Source organism: Eubalaena glacialis, chromosome 6, assembly GCF_028564815.1.
Source record: "Eubalaena glacialis isolate mEubGla1 chromosome 6, mEubGla1.1.hap2.+ XY, whole genome shotgun sequence".
NCBI classification, from domain to species: domain Eukaryota; kingdom Metazoa; phylum Chordata; class Mammalia; order Artiodactyla; family Balaenidae; genus Eubalaena; species Eubalaena glacialis.
In genome coordinates, this window is record NC_083721.1 from 125,713,083 (window position 1) to 125,731,916 (window position 18,834).

Here is an 18,834-nt window from a genome sequence, read left to right on the forward strand (position 1 = left end):
TAACACTGAGAATATTTAAAGGAAAGTGTCACTAGTTCTAATAGTAAATCCAAATAAATTCCAAAAACGTTCCAGGCAACAGACACATTGTTGGAGTACACAGTCTTCCAAAGTAATTGATACTACACATGCTGACATTTAAATACCCAAGTTCAGCATTGCTTAAAAAGACAATCCCATTACTTTACATTTATGCCTAAACTATAGTTAACTTTCAACTTGCAGTATGCTATGAGTAACAGCAAATGTTCACTGCTCAACAAACATAAAAAGAGTATCATCTATGTGCCCTAATTTATTATCTCTCATCTAGGAAGGTTAAGCATCAAAACTCAACATCTACTACCAAAATAATTAGAAACGAGAAACCAAAGTCCTGCTTACAGTGGAAGTACAGAAAATATTACTGGCAGTGTCATCTCTGAACATAAATGGTCACTTGTTTAAGTATGACTTACAGGTTTTTTGGTTTCTATCACAAGAAGAGATGGTGGTCTTTCATTGGATGACTGATTTGGAGGATTTTTTTGATCTGCAAATCTTGAGGATGGCTTATAGATTTTACCTCTTTTTTCATCTGTTTCATGTTCTTCTGAAATTTAAAATACTAAGTTTTAAAACTAATTTCACATTATGTAGATTTTGTTTACTTACTATTTTTATTAAAAATAAACACAACTTAGTAAAATGCTTTTAGCATTAAGATGTATCACTAGTGACAAAATATGAAATTTAATTCAAATATTATTCAAATATTACTGCCTTACTCTCAAAAATACTAATTTAATCATTTTATAGTAAAACTATAAAACCTGTAAAATGCTACTTTGGAAAACAGTACAGCAGTTTCTCAAAAGGTTAAACAAATAGTTACCATATGAGTAGTAACTCCACTCCTAGGAATATACAGTAAAACTATAAAATACTTGAAAATGTTTGCAAAGTTCTCTGCCATCTTGAAACCTGAAAGGTACTAAAAACATTTTTTAAACTTATCTGGCTCCAATTTGTCTTTAATCCACATTTGGCCATTAATTTTACTAATCATTATCACCACTAGAGGGTGCTGATAGAAAGGAAACATGAAACTCAAAAGCAATTCAACCAAGACTTTCTGGGTTTGCTCAAGGACTATAATATTCACACTAACCTTTAGCTGCATTAACAACACCTCCGCGCACAAACGTTTTCACTTTATTACCATCACTTCCTTCAAAAGCAGCAAGAAATTCCTCATAAATTTCAGCAGCTGCCTTTTCATCCTCCTAAATACACACGAAAATATTAACATCACTTGATATAAAAATTACTGTACATACGGTGAAACTCATCCAAGAATAATGTAAACAAAACCTCTCCCTCCAATGGGGAAAGCAGGTTATTAAGCAACCTTAACAGGCAGTAATATCTAATGCTTAGCAGATATTTAAGATACTAATTAACACTGGAATTAAGAGGGGCTTTGCTCCTCTACAGGTAATTTGTGGAACAAGAAAAGCACCCACTAAGTAAATGTGTTTAGAGGAAATTCAAGGGTCCAACTGTATGACAACTGACTACACAAAATATATTATTCTATTAATGTTTATGACATTTCTAAGGCACAACAGTTTAACTCTGAATATAAACATTTCCTTCACAAACCACTAAAGACATGAGTATTAGAAGTCTGAAGAAGCAGTATCTCCAGACAGTTGGCATTAAAGAAAAAAACCTCAAAAGAACCTTGACAATTATAATTATTCTAAATGTCCCCAAAACATGTATGAATAGGAAGGCCAATAGAACAGAATAGAAAATATAGAAATAAATCCAATTGCACGCGGAAATTTAGTATTCAATAAAAGGGGCCTCTCAAATCAGTGGAGAATAGATGGACTTTTCAATGAATGATGGTGGGATAATTTGATAGTTATTTGAAAAAAAGATAAAAGTGAACCAATTCTTCACATCACATACCAAGAGAAATTGCAAATGAATCAGATTTAATTTTTTAAAAATTTAAGTATTGGGAAAAACATGAGGAAATTCCTTTAAAAGCTTGGAGTAAAAATATGTAAACTGAAAAACCAGAAATCATAAGACTGATAATAAATCTGGCCATATAACAAAAAATAGTTTCTGCATGGAAAAAAAACACCAGAAGCAAAATAAAAAGGCAATCAACAAACTGAGTAAAAACACTGTACCTTATGTCATAGACAAGTGTTACAATATACATAATAACAAGAGTTTCTAAAAACAGAGATATCCTACTAACTTAGAGAAATATTGGTTTAGATATGAGCAGACAGTTCAAAAAATCAAACACAAGAAAAGTTGTTCAACCTTACTTACAAGAGAAATGCAAATTTAAAACTACACCGAGATACAATTTTTCACTTAGCAGACTGGCAAAAGTCCTTCAAAAATATTGGCAAGGCTATGGGGAACCAACCTCTCAAACACTGCTTATAGGGATGCAAAATGGACCTGCCCATATATATGAGAGACCAATTTAACACTATCTAGCAGAATTACAGCTATGCATTTACCATTCAACCCAGTAATCTCACTTACAGGAATATCTCCTAAAGATACACTAGGAATAAACCTATATTCCTAACACTATCCCTAAGCACACTACTGGAAACGGCAAAAGACCAAAACACAAATGCCCTCAATAGGCATTGTAGTGAATGTAGGATTTCAGTGAATAAACTATGGCATATCTATAGAGCTTTAAAAAAAGAACAAGCAATATTTCAATATACTTGCAGTAATCTCTGAGATATAATGTTAAGTGAAAAAAGCAAGGTGGAGAAAAGTGTACTGAATATAGCAAGCTACTGTTCATCTAAGAAAGAGCAGGCACAACATACATTTATACAAACTTGCTTATACAAAAAGACCAGAAAATAATCAAAACTCTTACAAAGAAGAGAGGAAATGGTGGAGGGGACAGGGATAAAGCTGGACTTCTCCGAATATATCTTGTGTTATAGACTTAACTTGGGGTGGGAGCTGAGAATACAGCTCAGCTGGGAGGTCAAGAATCTTTCAAAAACATTTCTTTTCAAAAACATTTCTCTACTGTCCATACACTTAACGCCTCCTTAGACACACTTATAAAGATAACTAAAAATACATTTTAAGCATTACCTTCTTCTTTAATTCTTCTTGCTCCTTCTTACTTAAAGTTCGCTTAGCTGTACTCATTTTTCCAATACTGAATGCTTTAAGTTTGTTTTCTAGAAGAGGCTGTGAAAAGAAAGAAAAAGCACACCTTTACATACACACTCTCAATTTAACGTATTAACCTCAAGGTGAGTAACTTACAAAAGCCATTTTTAAATACATAAAGTAAAAATAAAACACAAAGAGAGACACAAAGGCTTAGAACTCATGCAACCTACTTGGCGGCAAGAATAAAAGCACTTGAGGAAGGAAAGTATAGATGTTTCTGGGCAAAAGAAGCAGTGATAGAAAACAGATATTCAAATAGGGAGAAAGAGGCATCTATTTCCATGGTTCAGTAGCAGGAATCATTACCATCTAGAACCCCCAATTCAGGTACAAAAATCGCATCACTTCCTTTTGTAATTCAGTAAATTACCTAATTCTTCATCAACAAAACTGATGTTTATGAACAAAATAATTTCATTTTCATTGCTGGGAAAATATCACATACTGTGTTCTAGGTTTCAGACAAGTAAACAGCCATCAATTAATTTTGAATATGAGAAAACAGTATTTTAATGAATTCTTCATTTACGTAACTTAGAAGCAATTTCCTTGTAAATATGGTTTGAACGAATTGTAGACTTTTAATTGTTCAGTTATTTATTTGAATGATAATTTTGAGTCATAAACTTTTAAAAGAGAGGAATGTTTATTAAATACAGCCTAGAATGGTTCAAGATGGCGGAGTAGAAGGACGTGCTCTCACCTCCTCTTGCGAGAGCACAGGAATCACAACTAACTGCTGGACAATCATCGACAGGAAGACACTGGAACTCACCAAAAAGATACCCCACGTCCAAAGACAAAGGAGAAGCCACACTGCGACGGTAGGAAGGGCGCAATCACAATAAAATCAAATCCCATAACTGCTGGGTGGGTGACTCACAAACTGGAGAACGCTTACACCACAGAAGTCCACCCACCGGCGTGAAAGTTCTGAGCCCTACGTCAGGCTTCCTAACCTGGGGGTCCAGCAATGGGAGGAGGAATTCCTAGAGAATCAGACTTTGCAGGCTAGCAGGAATTGACTGCAGGACTTCGACAGGACTGGGGGAAACGGAGACTCCACTCTTGGAGGGCACAAAGTAGTGTGCGCATCGGGATCCAGGGGAAGGAGCAGTGATCCCAAGGGAGACCAAACCAGACCTACCTGCTGGTGTTGGAGGGTCTCCTGCAGAGGCGGGGGGTGGTTGTGGCTCACGTGAGGACAAGGACACTGGCAGCAGTTCTGGGAAGTACTCTTTGGTGTGAGCCTTCCCAGGGTCCGCCATTAGCCCCACCAAAGAGCCTGGGTAGGCTCCAGTTTTGGGTCACCTCAGGCCAAACAGCCAACAGGGAGGGAATTCAGCCCCACCCATCAACAGACAAGGGGATTAAAGTTTTACTGAGCTCTGCCCACCAGAGCACACCCAGCTCTACCCACCATCAGTCCCTCCCATCAGGAAACTTGCACAAGCCTCTCAGATAGCCTCCTCCACCAGAGGGCAGAGAGCAGAAGCAAGAACAACTACAATCCTGCAGCCTGTGGAACAAAAACCACATTCACAGAAAGATAGACAAGATGAAAAGGCAGAGGGCTATGTACCAGATGAAGGAACAAGATAAAACCCCAGAAAAACAACTAAATGAAGTGGAAATAAGCAACCTTCCAGAAAAAAGAATTCAGAATAATGATAGTGAAGATGATCCAGGACCTCGGAATAAGAATGGAGGCAAAGATCGAGAAGATGCAAGAAATGTTTAACAAAGACCTAGAAGAATTAAAGAAAAAACAAAGAGATGAACAATACAATAACTGAAATGAAAAATACACTAGAAGGAATCAATAGCAGAATAACTGAGGCAGAAGAACAGGTAAGTGACCTAGAAGACAGAATGGTGGAATTCACAGCCACAGAACAGAATAAAGAAAAAAGAATGAAAAGAAATGAAGATAGCCTAAGAAACCTCTGGGACAACATTAAACGCAACAACATTCGCATTATAGAGGTCCCAGAAGGAGAAGAGAGAGAGAATGGACCAGAGAAAATATCTGAAGAGATTATAGGTGAAAACTTCCCTAACATGGGAAAGGAAACAGCCACCTAAGTCCAAGAAGAGCAGAGAGTCCCAGGAAGGATAAACCCAAGGAGAAACACGCCGAGACACATAGTAATCGAATTGGCAAAAATTAAAGACAAAGAAAAATTATTGAAAGCAACAAGGGAAAAATGACAAATAACATACAAGGGAACTCCCATAAGGTTAACAGCTGATTCCTCAGCACAAACTCTACAAGCCAGAAGGAAGTGGCAGGACATATTTAAAGTGATGAAAGGGAAGAACCTACAACCAAGATTACTCTACCTGGCAAGGATCTCATTCAGATTTGATGGAGAAATCAAAAGTTTTACAGACAAGCAAAAGCTAACAGAATTCAGCACCACCAAACCAGCTCTACAACAAATGCTAAAGGAACTTCTCTAAGTGGAAAACACAAGAGAAGAAAAGGACCTACAAAAACAAACCCAAAACAATTAAGAAAATGGTCACAGGAACATACATATCGATAATTACCTTAAACGTGAACGGATGAAATGCTCCAACCAAAAGACACAGGCTCGCTGAATGGATACAAAAACAACACCCATATATATATGCTGTCTACAAGAGACCCACTTCAGACGTAGGAACACATACAGACTGAAAGTGAGAGGATGGAAAAAGATATTCCATTCAAATGGAAATCAAAAGAAAGCCAGAGTAGCAATACTCATATCAGATCAAATAGACTTTAAAATAAAGAATGTTACAAGAGACAAGGAAGGACACTACGTAATGATCAAGGGATCAATCCAAGAAGAAGATATAACAATTATAAATGTATATGCACCCAATATAAGAGCACCACAATACATAAGGCAACTACTAACAGCTATAAAAGAGGAAATGGACAATAACACAATAATAGTGGGGGACTTTAACACCTCACTTACACCAATGGACAGATCATCCAAACAGAAAATTAATAAGGAAACACACGCTTTAAATGACACAACAGACCAGATAGATTTAATTGATATTTATAGGACATTCCATCCAAAAACAACAGAATACACTTTCTTCTCAAGTGCCCATGGAACATTCTCCAGGATAGATCATGTCTTGGGTCACAAATCAAGCCTTGGTAAATTTAAGAATACTGAAATCGTATCAAGTATCTTTTCTGACCACAACGCTATGAGACTAGGTATCAATTACAGGATAAAAACTGTAAAAAATACAAACACATGGAGGCTAAACAATATGCTACTAATTAACCAAGAGATCACTGAAGAAATCAAAGAGGAAATCAAAAAATACCTAGAGACAAATGACAATGAAAACACGACTATCCAAACCTATGGGATGCAGCAAAAGCAGTTCTAAGAGGGAAGTTTATAGCAATACAATCCTACCTCAAGAAACAACAAACATCTCAAATAAACACTCTAACCTTACGCCTTAAGGAACTAGAGAAAGAAGAGCAAACAAAACCCAAAGTTAGTAGAAGGAAAGAAATCATAAAGATCACAGCAGAAATAAATGAAATAGAAATGAAGAAAACAATAGCAAAGATCAATAAAACTAAAAGCTGGTTCTTTGAGAAGATAAACAAAATTGATAAACCATTAGCCAGACTCATCAAGAAAAAGAGGGAGAGGACTCAAATCAATAAAATTAGAAAGGAAAAAGGAGAAGTTACAAGAGACACCGCAGAAATACAAAGCATCCTAAGAGACTACTACAAGCAACTCTATGCCAATAAAATGGACAACCTGGAAGAAATGGACAAATTCTTACAAAGGTATAACCTTCCAAGACTGAACCAGGAAGAAACAGAAAATATGAACAGATCAATCACCAGTAATGAAATTGAAACTGTGATTACAAATCTTCCAACAAACAAAAGTCCAGGACCAGATGGCTTCACAGGTGAATTCTATCCAACATTTAGAGAAGAGCTAACACCCATCCTTCTCAAATTCTTCCAAAAAATTGCAGAGGAAGGAACACTCCCAAACTCATTCTATGAGGCCACCATCACCCTGATACCAAAACCAGACAAAGATACTACAAAAAGGGCTTCCCTGGTGGCACAGTGGTTAAGAATCCGCCTGCCAATGCAGGGGACACGGGTTCGAGCCCTGGTCTGGGAAGATCCCACATGCCGCTGAGCAACTAAGCCCGTGAGCCACAACTACTGAGCCTGCGCACCTGGAGCCTGTGCTCCGCAACGGGAGAGGCCGCAACAGTAAGAGGCCTGCGCACCGCGATGAAGAGTGGCCCCCGCTTGCCGCAACTGGAGAAAGCCCTCGCACAGAAATGAAGACCCAGCACAGCCAAAAATAAATAAATAAATAATTTTTTTTTTTTTTAAAAAGATACTACAAAAAAAGAAAATTACACACCAATATCACTGATGAATATAGATGCAAAAATCCTCAACAAAATACTAGCAAACAGAATCCAACAACACATTAAAAGGATCATACACCATGATGAAGTGGGATTTATCCCAGGGATGCAAGGATTCTTCAATATACGCAAATCAATCAATGTGATACACCATGTTAACAAACTGAAGAAGGAAAACCATATGATCATCTCAATAGATGCAGAAAAAGCTTTTGACAAAATTCAACACCCATTTATGATAAAAACTCTCCAGAAAGTGGGCATAGAGGGAACCTACCTGAACATAATAAGGGCCATATATGACAAACCCACAGCAAACATCATTCTCAATGGTAAAAAACTGAAAGCATTTCCTCTAAGATCAGGAACAAGACAAGGATGTCCACTCTCGCCACTATTATTCAACAAAGTTTTAGAAGTCCTAGCCACAGCAATCAGAGAAGAAAAAGAAATAAAAGGAATACAAATTGGAAAAGAAGAAGTAAAACTGTCACTGTTTGCAGATGACATGATACTATACAAAAAGAATCCTAAAGATGCCACCAGAAAACTACTAGAGCTAATCAATGAATTTGGTAAAGTTGCAGGATACAAAATTAATGCACAGAAATCTCTTGCATTCCTATACGCTAGTGATGAAAAATCTGAAAGAGAAATTAAGGAACCACTCCCATTTACCACTGCATCAAAAAGAATACCTAGAAATAAATCTACCTAGGGAGACAAAAGACCTGTATGCAGAAAACTATAAGACACTGATGAAAGAAATTAAAGATGATACAAACAGATGGAGAGATATACCATGTTCTTGGATTGGAAGAATCTATATTGTGAAAATGACTATACTACCCAAAGCAATCTATAGCTTCAGTGCAATCCCTATCAAATTACCAATGGCATTTTTTACAAAACTAGAACAAAAAATCTTAAAATTGGTATGGAGACACAAAAGGCCCCGAATAGCCAAAGCAGTCTTGACGGAAAAAAAACGAAGCTGGAGGAATCAGATTCCCTGACTTCAGACTATACTACAAAGCTACAGTAATCAAGACAGTATGGTACTGGCACAAAAACAGAAATATAGATAAATGGAACAGGATAGAAAACCCAGAGATAAACCCAAGCACCTGTGGTCAACTAATCTATGACAAAGGAGGCAAGGATATACAATGGAGAAAAGACAGTCTCTTTAATAAGTGGTGCTGGGAAAACTGGACAGCTACATGTAAAAGAATGAAATTAGAACACTCCCTAACACCATACACAAAAATAAACTCAAAATGGATTAGAGACCTAAATATAAGACCAGACACTATAAAGCTCTTAGAGGAAAACATAGGAAGAACACTCTTTGACATAAATCACAGCAAGATCTTTTTTGCTCCACCTCCTAGAGTAATGGAAATAAAAACAAAAGTAAACAAATGGGACCTAATGAACCTTAAAAGCTTTTGCAAAGCAAAGGAAACTACAAACAAGACGAAGAGACAACCCTCAGAATGGGAGAAAGTATTTGCAAACAAATCAATGGACAAAGGATTAATCTCCAAAACATATAAACAGCTCATGCAGCTCAATATTAAAAAAAACAAACAACCCAATCAAAAAATGGGCAGAAGACCTAAATAGACATTTCTCCAAAGAAGACATACAGATGGCCAAGAAGCACATGAAAAGCTGTTCAACATTACTAATTACTAGAGAAATGCAAATCAAAACTACAATGAGTTATCACCTCACACCAGTTAGAATGGGCATCATCAGAAAATCTACAAACAACAAATGCTGGAGAGGGTGTGGAGAAAAGGGAACCCTCTTGCACTGTTGGTGGGAATGTAAACTGATATAGTCACTATGGAGAACAGTATGGAGGTTCCTTAAAAAACTAGAAATAGAATTACCATATGACCCAGCAATCCCACTACCGGGCATATACCCAGAGAAAACCATAATTCAAAAACACATATGCACCCCAATGTTCATTGCAGCACTATTTACAATAGCCAGGTTACGGAAGCAACTTAAATGCCCATCGACAGACGAATGGATAAAGAAGATGTGGTACATACATACAATGGAATATTACTCAGCCATAAACAGGAACAAAACTGGGTCATTCGTAGAGATGTGAATGGATCTAGAGACTGTCATACAGAGTGAAGTTAAGTCAGAAAGAGAAAAACAAATATCGTATATTAACGCATATATGTGGAACCTAGAAAAATGGTACAGATGAACTGGTTTGCAGGGCAGAAATTGAGACACAGATGTAGAGAACAAACGTATGGACACCAAGGGGGGAAAGCAGTGAGGGGTGGCGGTGGTGTGATGAACTGGGAGATTGGGATTGACATATATACACTAATATGTATAAAATGGATAACTAATAAGAACCTGCTATATAAAACAATAAAATAAAACTCAAAAATACAGCGTAAAATACTAATCTGTAGTTGAAATCTGAAGGTTTCTCTCTCACCTACCAAAATGAGAAGTTAACCAATTATGAAATTAAACTATCAATCCCTTGGTTATTAAACAGGCTTGCCCTTGGCAAGATACAAAATGGAAAAGTAATACTGCTGCAAACTACTTCAAGGTTACATTAAAATCCCTTTAAAAAAAAATAAAGCAGTTCATAACTCAAAAGTCAATACTGGGTTTCACGAACATATTCAAAGTAAATTTTTTCCCAAAATAGAAAGGAAAATGTTTTGCCATCATTCAGCACCTTTGGTTTCAACTTCTGAAGTTTAAACAAATGGTAGAATTACATACAAATTCAATGAGAAACATAATTTTACAAAGCAAAATTTTTGTCCTCAATTTTATTTATATCCTAAGAGCTAAACTTAGACACCTAAGAGAGAAATGGTTAAGGAAATTATGGAATACTTACTCAAAAAATATAATCATCCATTAAAAAGTTTGTTTATAGAGTTTTTTCTAAAATTAAAAAAATTTAGACCTGAAGAATCTTTTAAAATGTGTTCCTGTAAAATGGACCTCAGCAAAGTAAAAATATATTTATGCTTAAAAATATTAAACAAGAAAAATAAAGTGTTATCAGTATCAATACTGGCTGCTAATGACTGTCTCTTTATTATATTTTCCAAATTTAACCATGACAAGAAAACATTATTTGAAATTTAAAAAAGACTAAAAGAACACGAGAGTACTTTGCAGATACAGGCAGTGAAGATGCTTCTTCTCTGGGTGCTTGCATCGCCCTGGGAACTGCACTGACCAGAGTGAATAGCACCTGCTCCTGTTAGCTTCCCAGGCTGGGACTATGTATAAGCTGAGAACAAGAAGTGTGTTTTAATCATCTGTGTATTTCCAGTGACTGGCCTCTGGCACTTGGTTCAGTAAAGGTTTGGCATAAGGGGAGAACAATAAATCTATTAACCATTTTACATTCAAAACACTCCTTGATTTTTTAAAATAAAATTAAAATTTTTAAATGAAACATATCTTACATATGAGCTAAAAACCATTTCCTTAGATGAGTTTGAATTTATTGTTAACCCAAAAAGAATAATGAATTCTATTTTCAAATAGTACAAGATGAAACAACAAGTACAAAACCAAGATATTCAACTACGAAATTCAATCAAGGGCAGATCAAAATCATTATCTATCCTTTCTTATCTTTATCAACACTTACTCTTGAGAGATTCTGATGAGGAGAGTCACAAACGTTTTCACGGGCACTTTCATTCCTATAATTATGTTTTCTTGGGCTCTTAGGTCGTGTCCGACTTGGCATATCACTATCTGAGGGTCCAGATGCATCCATCTTCGAGAAAAGGAAAACGAGTTTTTAAAAATCATATATGTAGTACTGAAACTAGAATCAACCCAAATGTTCAAATATTGACAAACTTCATTTTACACTATCAAAATATTTCACTAATTATCCCTTAATCCCATCCCTTAATACCACTGATTTCATCAGAAAAGTTCTTAAGTACAGAAAGTTTTCAATAATTCTAACTTGCACTTGAAAGATCAAATTTTATATCACTAACAAATAGTTGTTTTCCTTAAAAGAACAGGTTAGTTTCCTTCATTTTCAAGAAAATATCTGCCAAACACCCAAGTCTGACTAACCACAGTTTGTCTGTCAGTTGTACCTTCAAGTAAAAATGGTATTCCATGAAAGAAGGAGCCAGTTTTATTTCACAACTTAAACAATCCCACAAGTATTACTTTTCCTCAAGACAAACACCACACTCTGGCAAGCAGAAGTGCCTTATATGTGCCTCCCATTTCATCACTCAGAACATTAAAAACACCCATACACAAGGACAAGATTTAATATTAATAATTTTTACTGCTTCATCAAGAACATTCTTAAGTGAAACTAGCATATTTTTACTGTGTCTGGTGGGGACGAACACAATGACTACCAGCACATTTTGGTGACACTGCCTTGATGCATGCTAAGGTGCCAACAGTTTACCCATCAATTGCTTTTGCACCATTAGTGCAAATGTCAACATAGTGATGGCAAATGATGTCTTAGTGTTATTACAAAATAGTTCTGAATTCAGCCACCCTGAAAAATTCTCAGCAACCCCAGGGGTCTGAAGACCACACTTTTAGCACTGCTATAATAACACATCTAAAGGAAAGTTTATCACAGTATTATTCAAAATGTCAAAAAGCTTGAAACAAAATGTCTATGCCCATCAACAGAGAAACAGCTTAATAAATAATTGCACCTCCCCCGTGGAACATTACGATGCCATTAGAAAGACTAGATTAGAGCTGTATCTGTTGACTTGCAGGGATTTGCAATAGGTGTACTGTGCACTGTGAAAAGAAATGTGTATAACGCAAAACTTCTTAAAAAAAATGTATAAGCACACACACCTATGTACAAAATTTTACAAGCACAGTAAAAAAAAAAAAAGGAAATATACACACTTGGTTTCTAACATGGTTTGAGCAGCCAACTTACGTGACTAACAGAACACAAAAAACGAACACAGAACATCTAGCAAAAAAGGTTAAAGAAAATATGCACATACAATGCAATCCTATTTATTTATCAAGTAAAATCATAAGGGACATATCAAGTAGGGATATATACAATAAGAAATTAAATTTTAAGGAAAAAAGACAACGATTGCCTTTTATACTCACGTGGGCATCTGAAGATCCAGATGAATGAACATCTGATGATCTGGTCTGCAAGCATTAAAAATAAAAGCCAACATTTAAATAATCAGAAAATGTATTATGCTAACAAAACAAGTATTTCTCGTGTTATACAGACAATCTTTCCAAACTTGTAGCAATTTCTTCTCAGCTAATAAAACCAAACAAAGGCAATCTCTGACTTACAAAAAAGAATTGTGATCCAAAGTAAATGTGTCAGTCAAGTTCAGGCTTCAAATAATGGCACTTTCCAATAAGGTCAAGTGTTAAAGTTTCACCTGATATTGTTTTAATTGATCTACATTTCAGATTACATATGGCATATAATAATTTATTTGATTTTTCACTATGCAGCTAAGGATGAAGAAGCCAAGCTATAACACTATTAACTAAATAAATAATATGTGGTATCTTTCTGAAATTTTAATTGGAGGCCCAGAATTTAACTCTGGCACTGAGTTGTTTTTATTTTTCAAGGTATTGGGTAGTGAGATTTTACTTATTTTATATATATTTAAGTATTAAAAGTGAAATCAAGAATCTTGAGATCACAAGTACCTCATCGATCCTAGCTCCCAGTTCTAGATTTCAAATGTAATGCACAAGACAATATACTCATTTTTAAGAAAAAAATTGAAGATTTGTATGATGTAGAAAAAAGCCAATAAGATTCCTATGGGTCCACACAGTACTGCTTTACTTATCTTGTTGAAACATAAGGCTAAGAACAGCTGATCGGATTTTCATACTGAATCAATTTATTCCTTTGAACTCCATACTGGACCCTAGGCAAAATCAGCCCAAGACAACCAAGCACTGAGCCACCAGCCATCTCCATTCTTTCTACCCATCTTTTTTCTGTCCCCAACTTTTATTGTGTCCCTCCTATTTCACCTTCTTCTCCCTGCTAACCTTTCCTAAAAGGCAAAATAGCATGAAAAAATTTTTTTTATATTTAAATTTAACCCTGTGAAACCTACTTTGAATCAAGTTTGAAATGCACCCATTTGCAGACACTTAAAAAATACAAGAGAATAAATAACTCCTCTTAAAAAAGAAAAAAAAAGTTCCGTCAAGAGACTGAGTGAATTGAGGAGAAAAAAAATTCAATTGCCTTCTAATATACCAGTGTTAACCTGCTAGGTAACAAAAATAACACGGTAATCATAATAGTGAGAAAAAACATAAAACACCTAGAAACCAACTAAAGAAATATGTACCACCTGTGCAAAGAAAATACAAACTTCACAGAAGGGTTGTTATTCAAGTCAACTTTTGAAAAGATTCATCACATTCCTAGATGGGAAAACTCATTATTAAGACAAAGTCAACTGCACCTAAATTTATTTATGCATTTAATGCAATTTCATTCCACAGCTCAAAATCCTAAAGGGAAGTCTCTGCAAGGGGACAAGGGGGATTGCCAAAAATAATTCTGAAGTTCACCCAGAAGAATAAGCACAAAAGAGCAGCTAAGAAAGTGCTAGCCTTTCTTTAATCTACGCGACCACATCCAAATCATCATTTCTAGGATTTAAAAATAACAGCATGGCTTAGGACGATGCATCAGCTGATTTCAATTAACCTGAGTCATATTTACTGCAAACCAAACATTTTCCACTGATACGCAGTTATAGCTACACAACATCAGAATGAAATTTTACGCTTGAGAACAGTTAAAGAGATGCAAATAGTAGTGAATAAAAATTTTAAAGGAATAACCAACTTTTAAAGCTAATGGTCCAGGTAAGCAGTAAATGTAACGCTACTTCTGAAGCCAAGTCTTTCCCTCTACTTAACCTGGAACTGCACTATGTTATTTGTCTTGGGTTTGGGTTTTATGTTTTTACTGAAGAACAGTAAATTAGTGATGTTTAAAAAACTTCTGAAGTCCACAGCACAATTCCTCATCCAAATGAAAAGACCCAAAAGCAAGAAATGAAAGGGCAAAATAAGGGAGATTTGAGGCAATAAAGAAGCAGACACAAGAAAAACTTATCTCAAGTTTGAGAAAGCAAATATAGTACAGATGTGGGGAAGGACAGCAAGGGAAAAAAAAAAAAAAAGATCATTCTGATGGCTGCTGAGGAGATAGGGGTGAAGCCAACTAAACGATACCATAAAACTTTTTTTTCCAGCTGCTCCTACTTTACTTCAATTGAAAAACCGCCACACCTGAGTTTTCAAATTAGCAAGCTACCCACAGCAACATTCCTCCAACACCTCCACTCTGCCTAGTCCGCTCTCCATTCCCATCTGCCTCCTTCCTCCTCACATCCTCTAAAGCATCAACTTACATTCCCACAAGTTTAACAATCACTCCCATAGGAAGCATATCAACACTTTTATTGTGCCGAGATGACTCCCAATTCCTTATCTTCAACCTTGGTGCCTCTCCTGGGTTCCAATCTGTTCTTAAACAACTTCCTGGACATCTTCACCTGAATATCTGCAAGTTCCTCACATCCTATATATATAAAATATAGTTTCCTCCCAAACTAGCTTCTCCTGTTGACCTTCTTACTTCTGACACCGAATGGTAACTCTCAATCAGTCATAATATGGAAGTAGTAAAATGTTAAGAGCACAGACTCTGGAATCAGACTTCCTGTTTTTAGCACTTACCAGCTTTGTAAGCTTGGGCCTAGTTCCTTCATCTGTAATGCTGAATAGCACCTGCCTTATAGGATTGTTGTGAAGGACAAAGACAGGTGAAGCACTAAGAACAGTGTTTGGTACATAAAAGTGCTCAGTGAGTGTTAGCCAGCAGCATTATACCAGGGTCATCCTTGACTACTTCCCTATCCCCCATAACCAACTGAATCAAATTCTGTTCACCCCACCTCTACTGAAACTCTTCTCTGGGGACCCTTTTTACTAAAGACACTATTGTGGTTCAGACCTTCCCTTTATTCAACCCACTTACTGGGCAACCACTTACTGGTACTGTGCCTTACATCAGAGATATAAATGTCCTTAGGAGCTAATAAATAAGAGAAACAAGTAAAACAGTGTGGCTATACCACCAGAGCACAGAGGGCAAGCAAATCTTAATGGGAGTGGGGACGACGTCAGAAAAGCTTCCCAAAGAGTATCTGAGGTGAGATTTTTGAAGCAATCTTTAATATTTATCAGCAGCACTACAAAAATCTTCAAACTAATCCTCCTCACTCCCAAATTCTTCCTAAACTATGTCTCCAGAAGAGCTTTCCTAAAGGACTTTCCTGCCTTGAATCTTCCATGGCTCTCTAATTTTATTCCATAGGTTTTAAAGCCGCCACAATTTAGCTCAAACTTATCCTTCCGTCTCAGAAACTTTTATCCCTATGCAAATATCCTATATACATTGGCTAAACCAGAACATATATCAACTCATTTGCCAGTGATTTATTTTCTTTACCTCACCCATCTCTTTTTTATACCTCTATGTCTACCCTTCAAAACTCTGTTCATTTTTCAAAAGACTCAAACTCCTCTATTCCTGAAGCCTCCCCACCCACCCTCCAATCAACCAGCTGTCATTTATTTCCCTAAAGGTTTAGACGCTTCTGATGGCTCCGCTTTGAACTATCATGTGTTGACTCTTTTTCCACTAGACAGCATGTTCCCCAAAACTGATTATCATCTTATTTAATTTTTTCTTCCTCAGAGTCAAACAAAATCTGGCAAGTGACGGAGCCTCAATAAACTTGCTGACATACCCAGTTGGAACAAGTACCTACACAACAAAATTGCACTCCTCACTATCAACATACTAAGCTGTCCACTCACCAACAAGTAACAGCTACCTAGCTGAATACCACTTTCCAACACAAACCAAAGTCTACCTCTCAAAAGAATTCATCAAATCTATTGAGTTAAATGATAAACCTGAAATTATCCTTAAAATTACATCCAAAACACTACCAATACACGAAACGTTGTAAGTACATTTTGAATGATCTGCAGTTAATCTAAAATGAGGAGAGCCTGGTGAAAAAAATTAACTGCTCAAGGAAGAGACATCTAACAGTACCAAATAGCCTCAAGTGCTATTGGCAAATGTATCTTGCTTTTACAAAAAATTATTTCAGCAAAATATCTAGCATGTGGCCAATCTGCAATAAACTGTTAAAGCTACTTAACAGTATAAGAGGCAAATTATTTGTAATATTAATATTTTTGAGTTTAATATCCTGTAGGAAGTTTTGGGCTCTTTTTTGTTTGTTTTTGTTTTTCAAAAATGATGCTCTTTGTAAAAAGGGATAGAGAGGCAGGAGTCTTCAACTTGCATACCAAATGAGCCCTCCTCTCATTTGCCTTACTGGCAAATGAGTATCTTTTTGTCAATTTATTATACTTTCCAGGAAAAAAAAAAGCTTCAGAAATAAAAACTAGAAGAGAATAAAAACTAAACTTTCAGAAAACAAGTAATTCAATCCAATAAGACAGAAAATTTTTAAAACCATATTAATAGTCATATTCGAGCACCAGTGCTATAAATACTCCAATTTCTAAAAGACACCAATCAAGGAAACAAAAGTTTCTAATTCCTCTCTCCACCCCAAAACACAGCCTTCCACCCAGAAAACTAACCACCTTATATTTTAAGATAAGACGGTTATCTTATCTTACAACCATATCATAATAAAGATTCAGTTGAAACTAAAACTGGCAAACAGAGCCTAATTTTTCAAGGTTTGTGTTTTGTTTGGAGTTTTTGATCATATTTAATTCTTACATACCTTCAGGTACCACCAAAAAAATGTACACAAGCAGTAATATATACCTAAGGATAAGCCTTGAATGGATCCTCATTCTATCAATACATATTTCGTACAACTGAAATACTTTTGTTAATCAGCAGTCAATTAAAATAGTTCCCACACCAATTTAGCACTGGGTGTCCAAGGAAGCCAGCAGTATTTCCTACTTAGCTCATTTACCTCTCTAACCCAATTTTTGACACTATGGCAAAAAAATAAGCACTGTCACAGAGTGAAATAACAGGGCACACAATTCCATTATATTAGTAGTATTACCAGCACACGAGCTGCAGAGGGAACGAGAATACCACATTCTCTTCATATCCTCATTGTGCTAAACAAACAACTCTTACAATCAAAATAAATTAGTTTTTATAAATTAAATTCTAATTTTATATATTAAATTTAACATTTTTCTAAGCAATTATAGGCTCTTTGCTTCTCCTCCCAAAATCAAAGCTACAACATGGTACCCCTCTCCCCCAAAGCATCATTTTAGTCTGGTGATACAAGAATAAACGCACAGGAAATTTTTAGCTAATTCCTAAAACATTTACTGAATTTCTATATTTGTCAGGCTTTAAAATAAAAAGTACAGCAAAATTACACAGAAAATAAAGGGTCTCTTCATTAGGGACAACTACACATAAAGGTTAAATCATTTGACTATACAAACTTAAAATGTAATTTTTAAAGCTAAAAGAAACTGTAGAGGTTATCTAATTTAATCTATTTTGTAATTAAGACACATCAAATAATTTTACCATTGTCAATAGCAAAAAACCCTATTATACATTTTATTTGTTAAATTACCTCAATACCTTAAATTACCTCAATTACCTCCATTTTTTTTTTTTTTTACTGAGGTATAAATGACATACAACACTGTATTAGTTTTGGGTATACAACATAATGATTCAGTATTTGTATACACTGCAGAAAGATCATCACAATAAGTCTAATTAATAGCCATCACCAAACATAGTTTTTTCTTCTTGTGATGAGAACTTTTAAGATCTACTCTCTTCTTAGCTTTCAAATATGCAATACAGTATTATTAACTATAGTCACCATGCTGTACATTACATCCTCTTGTACATTTTTAATTAACATTTTCCTCAGGGTCTAGAAATATGATTAACAAGCATCCCTACCCATAGCAATGGGAATTTAACTACCAAAGAGTAAGAATGAACATGAAACTAAAGAATTTTTTACTCCATCAGTATGGTAGACTATGTCACTCATCTGCACTCCCCAGAGG

At 35.7% G+C, this 18,834-nt stretch overlaps 1 protein-coding gene across 3 annotated transcripts in view; it reads right to left on the minus strand.

Annotated features, from left to right (window-relative positions):
• The window catches only part of U2SURP (U2 snRNP associated SURP domain containing), a 51,278-nt gene that overhangs the window by 30,167 nt on the left and 2,277 nt on the right, over nucleotides 1-18,834 (minus strand). For all 3 annotated transcript variants that reach the window (XM_061193590.1, XM_061193591.1, XM_061193588.1), the window contains exons 2-6: nucleotides 12,811-12,855; nucleotides 11,327-11,458; nucleotides 3,142-3,240; nucleotides 1,151-1,265; nucleotides 459-592 (exon numbers count right to left, since the gene is read on the minus strand). In XM_061193590.1, coding sequence (XP_061049573.1) covers nucleotides 459-592; nucleotides 1,151-1,265; nucleotides 3,142-3,240; nucleotides 11,327-11,458; nucleotides 12,811-12,855 — 525 coding nt within the window. The remainder of the gene's footprint in view (nucleotides 1-458; nucleotides 593-1,150; nucleotides 1,266-3,141; nucleotides 3,241-11,326; nucleotides 11,459-12,810; nucleotides 12,856-18,834) is intronic.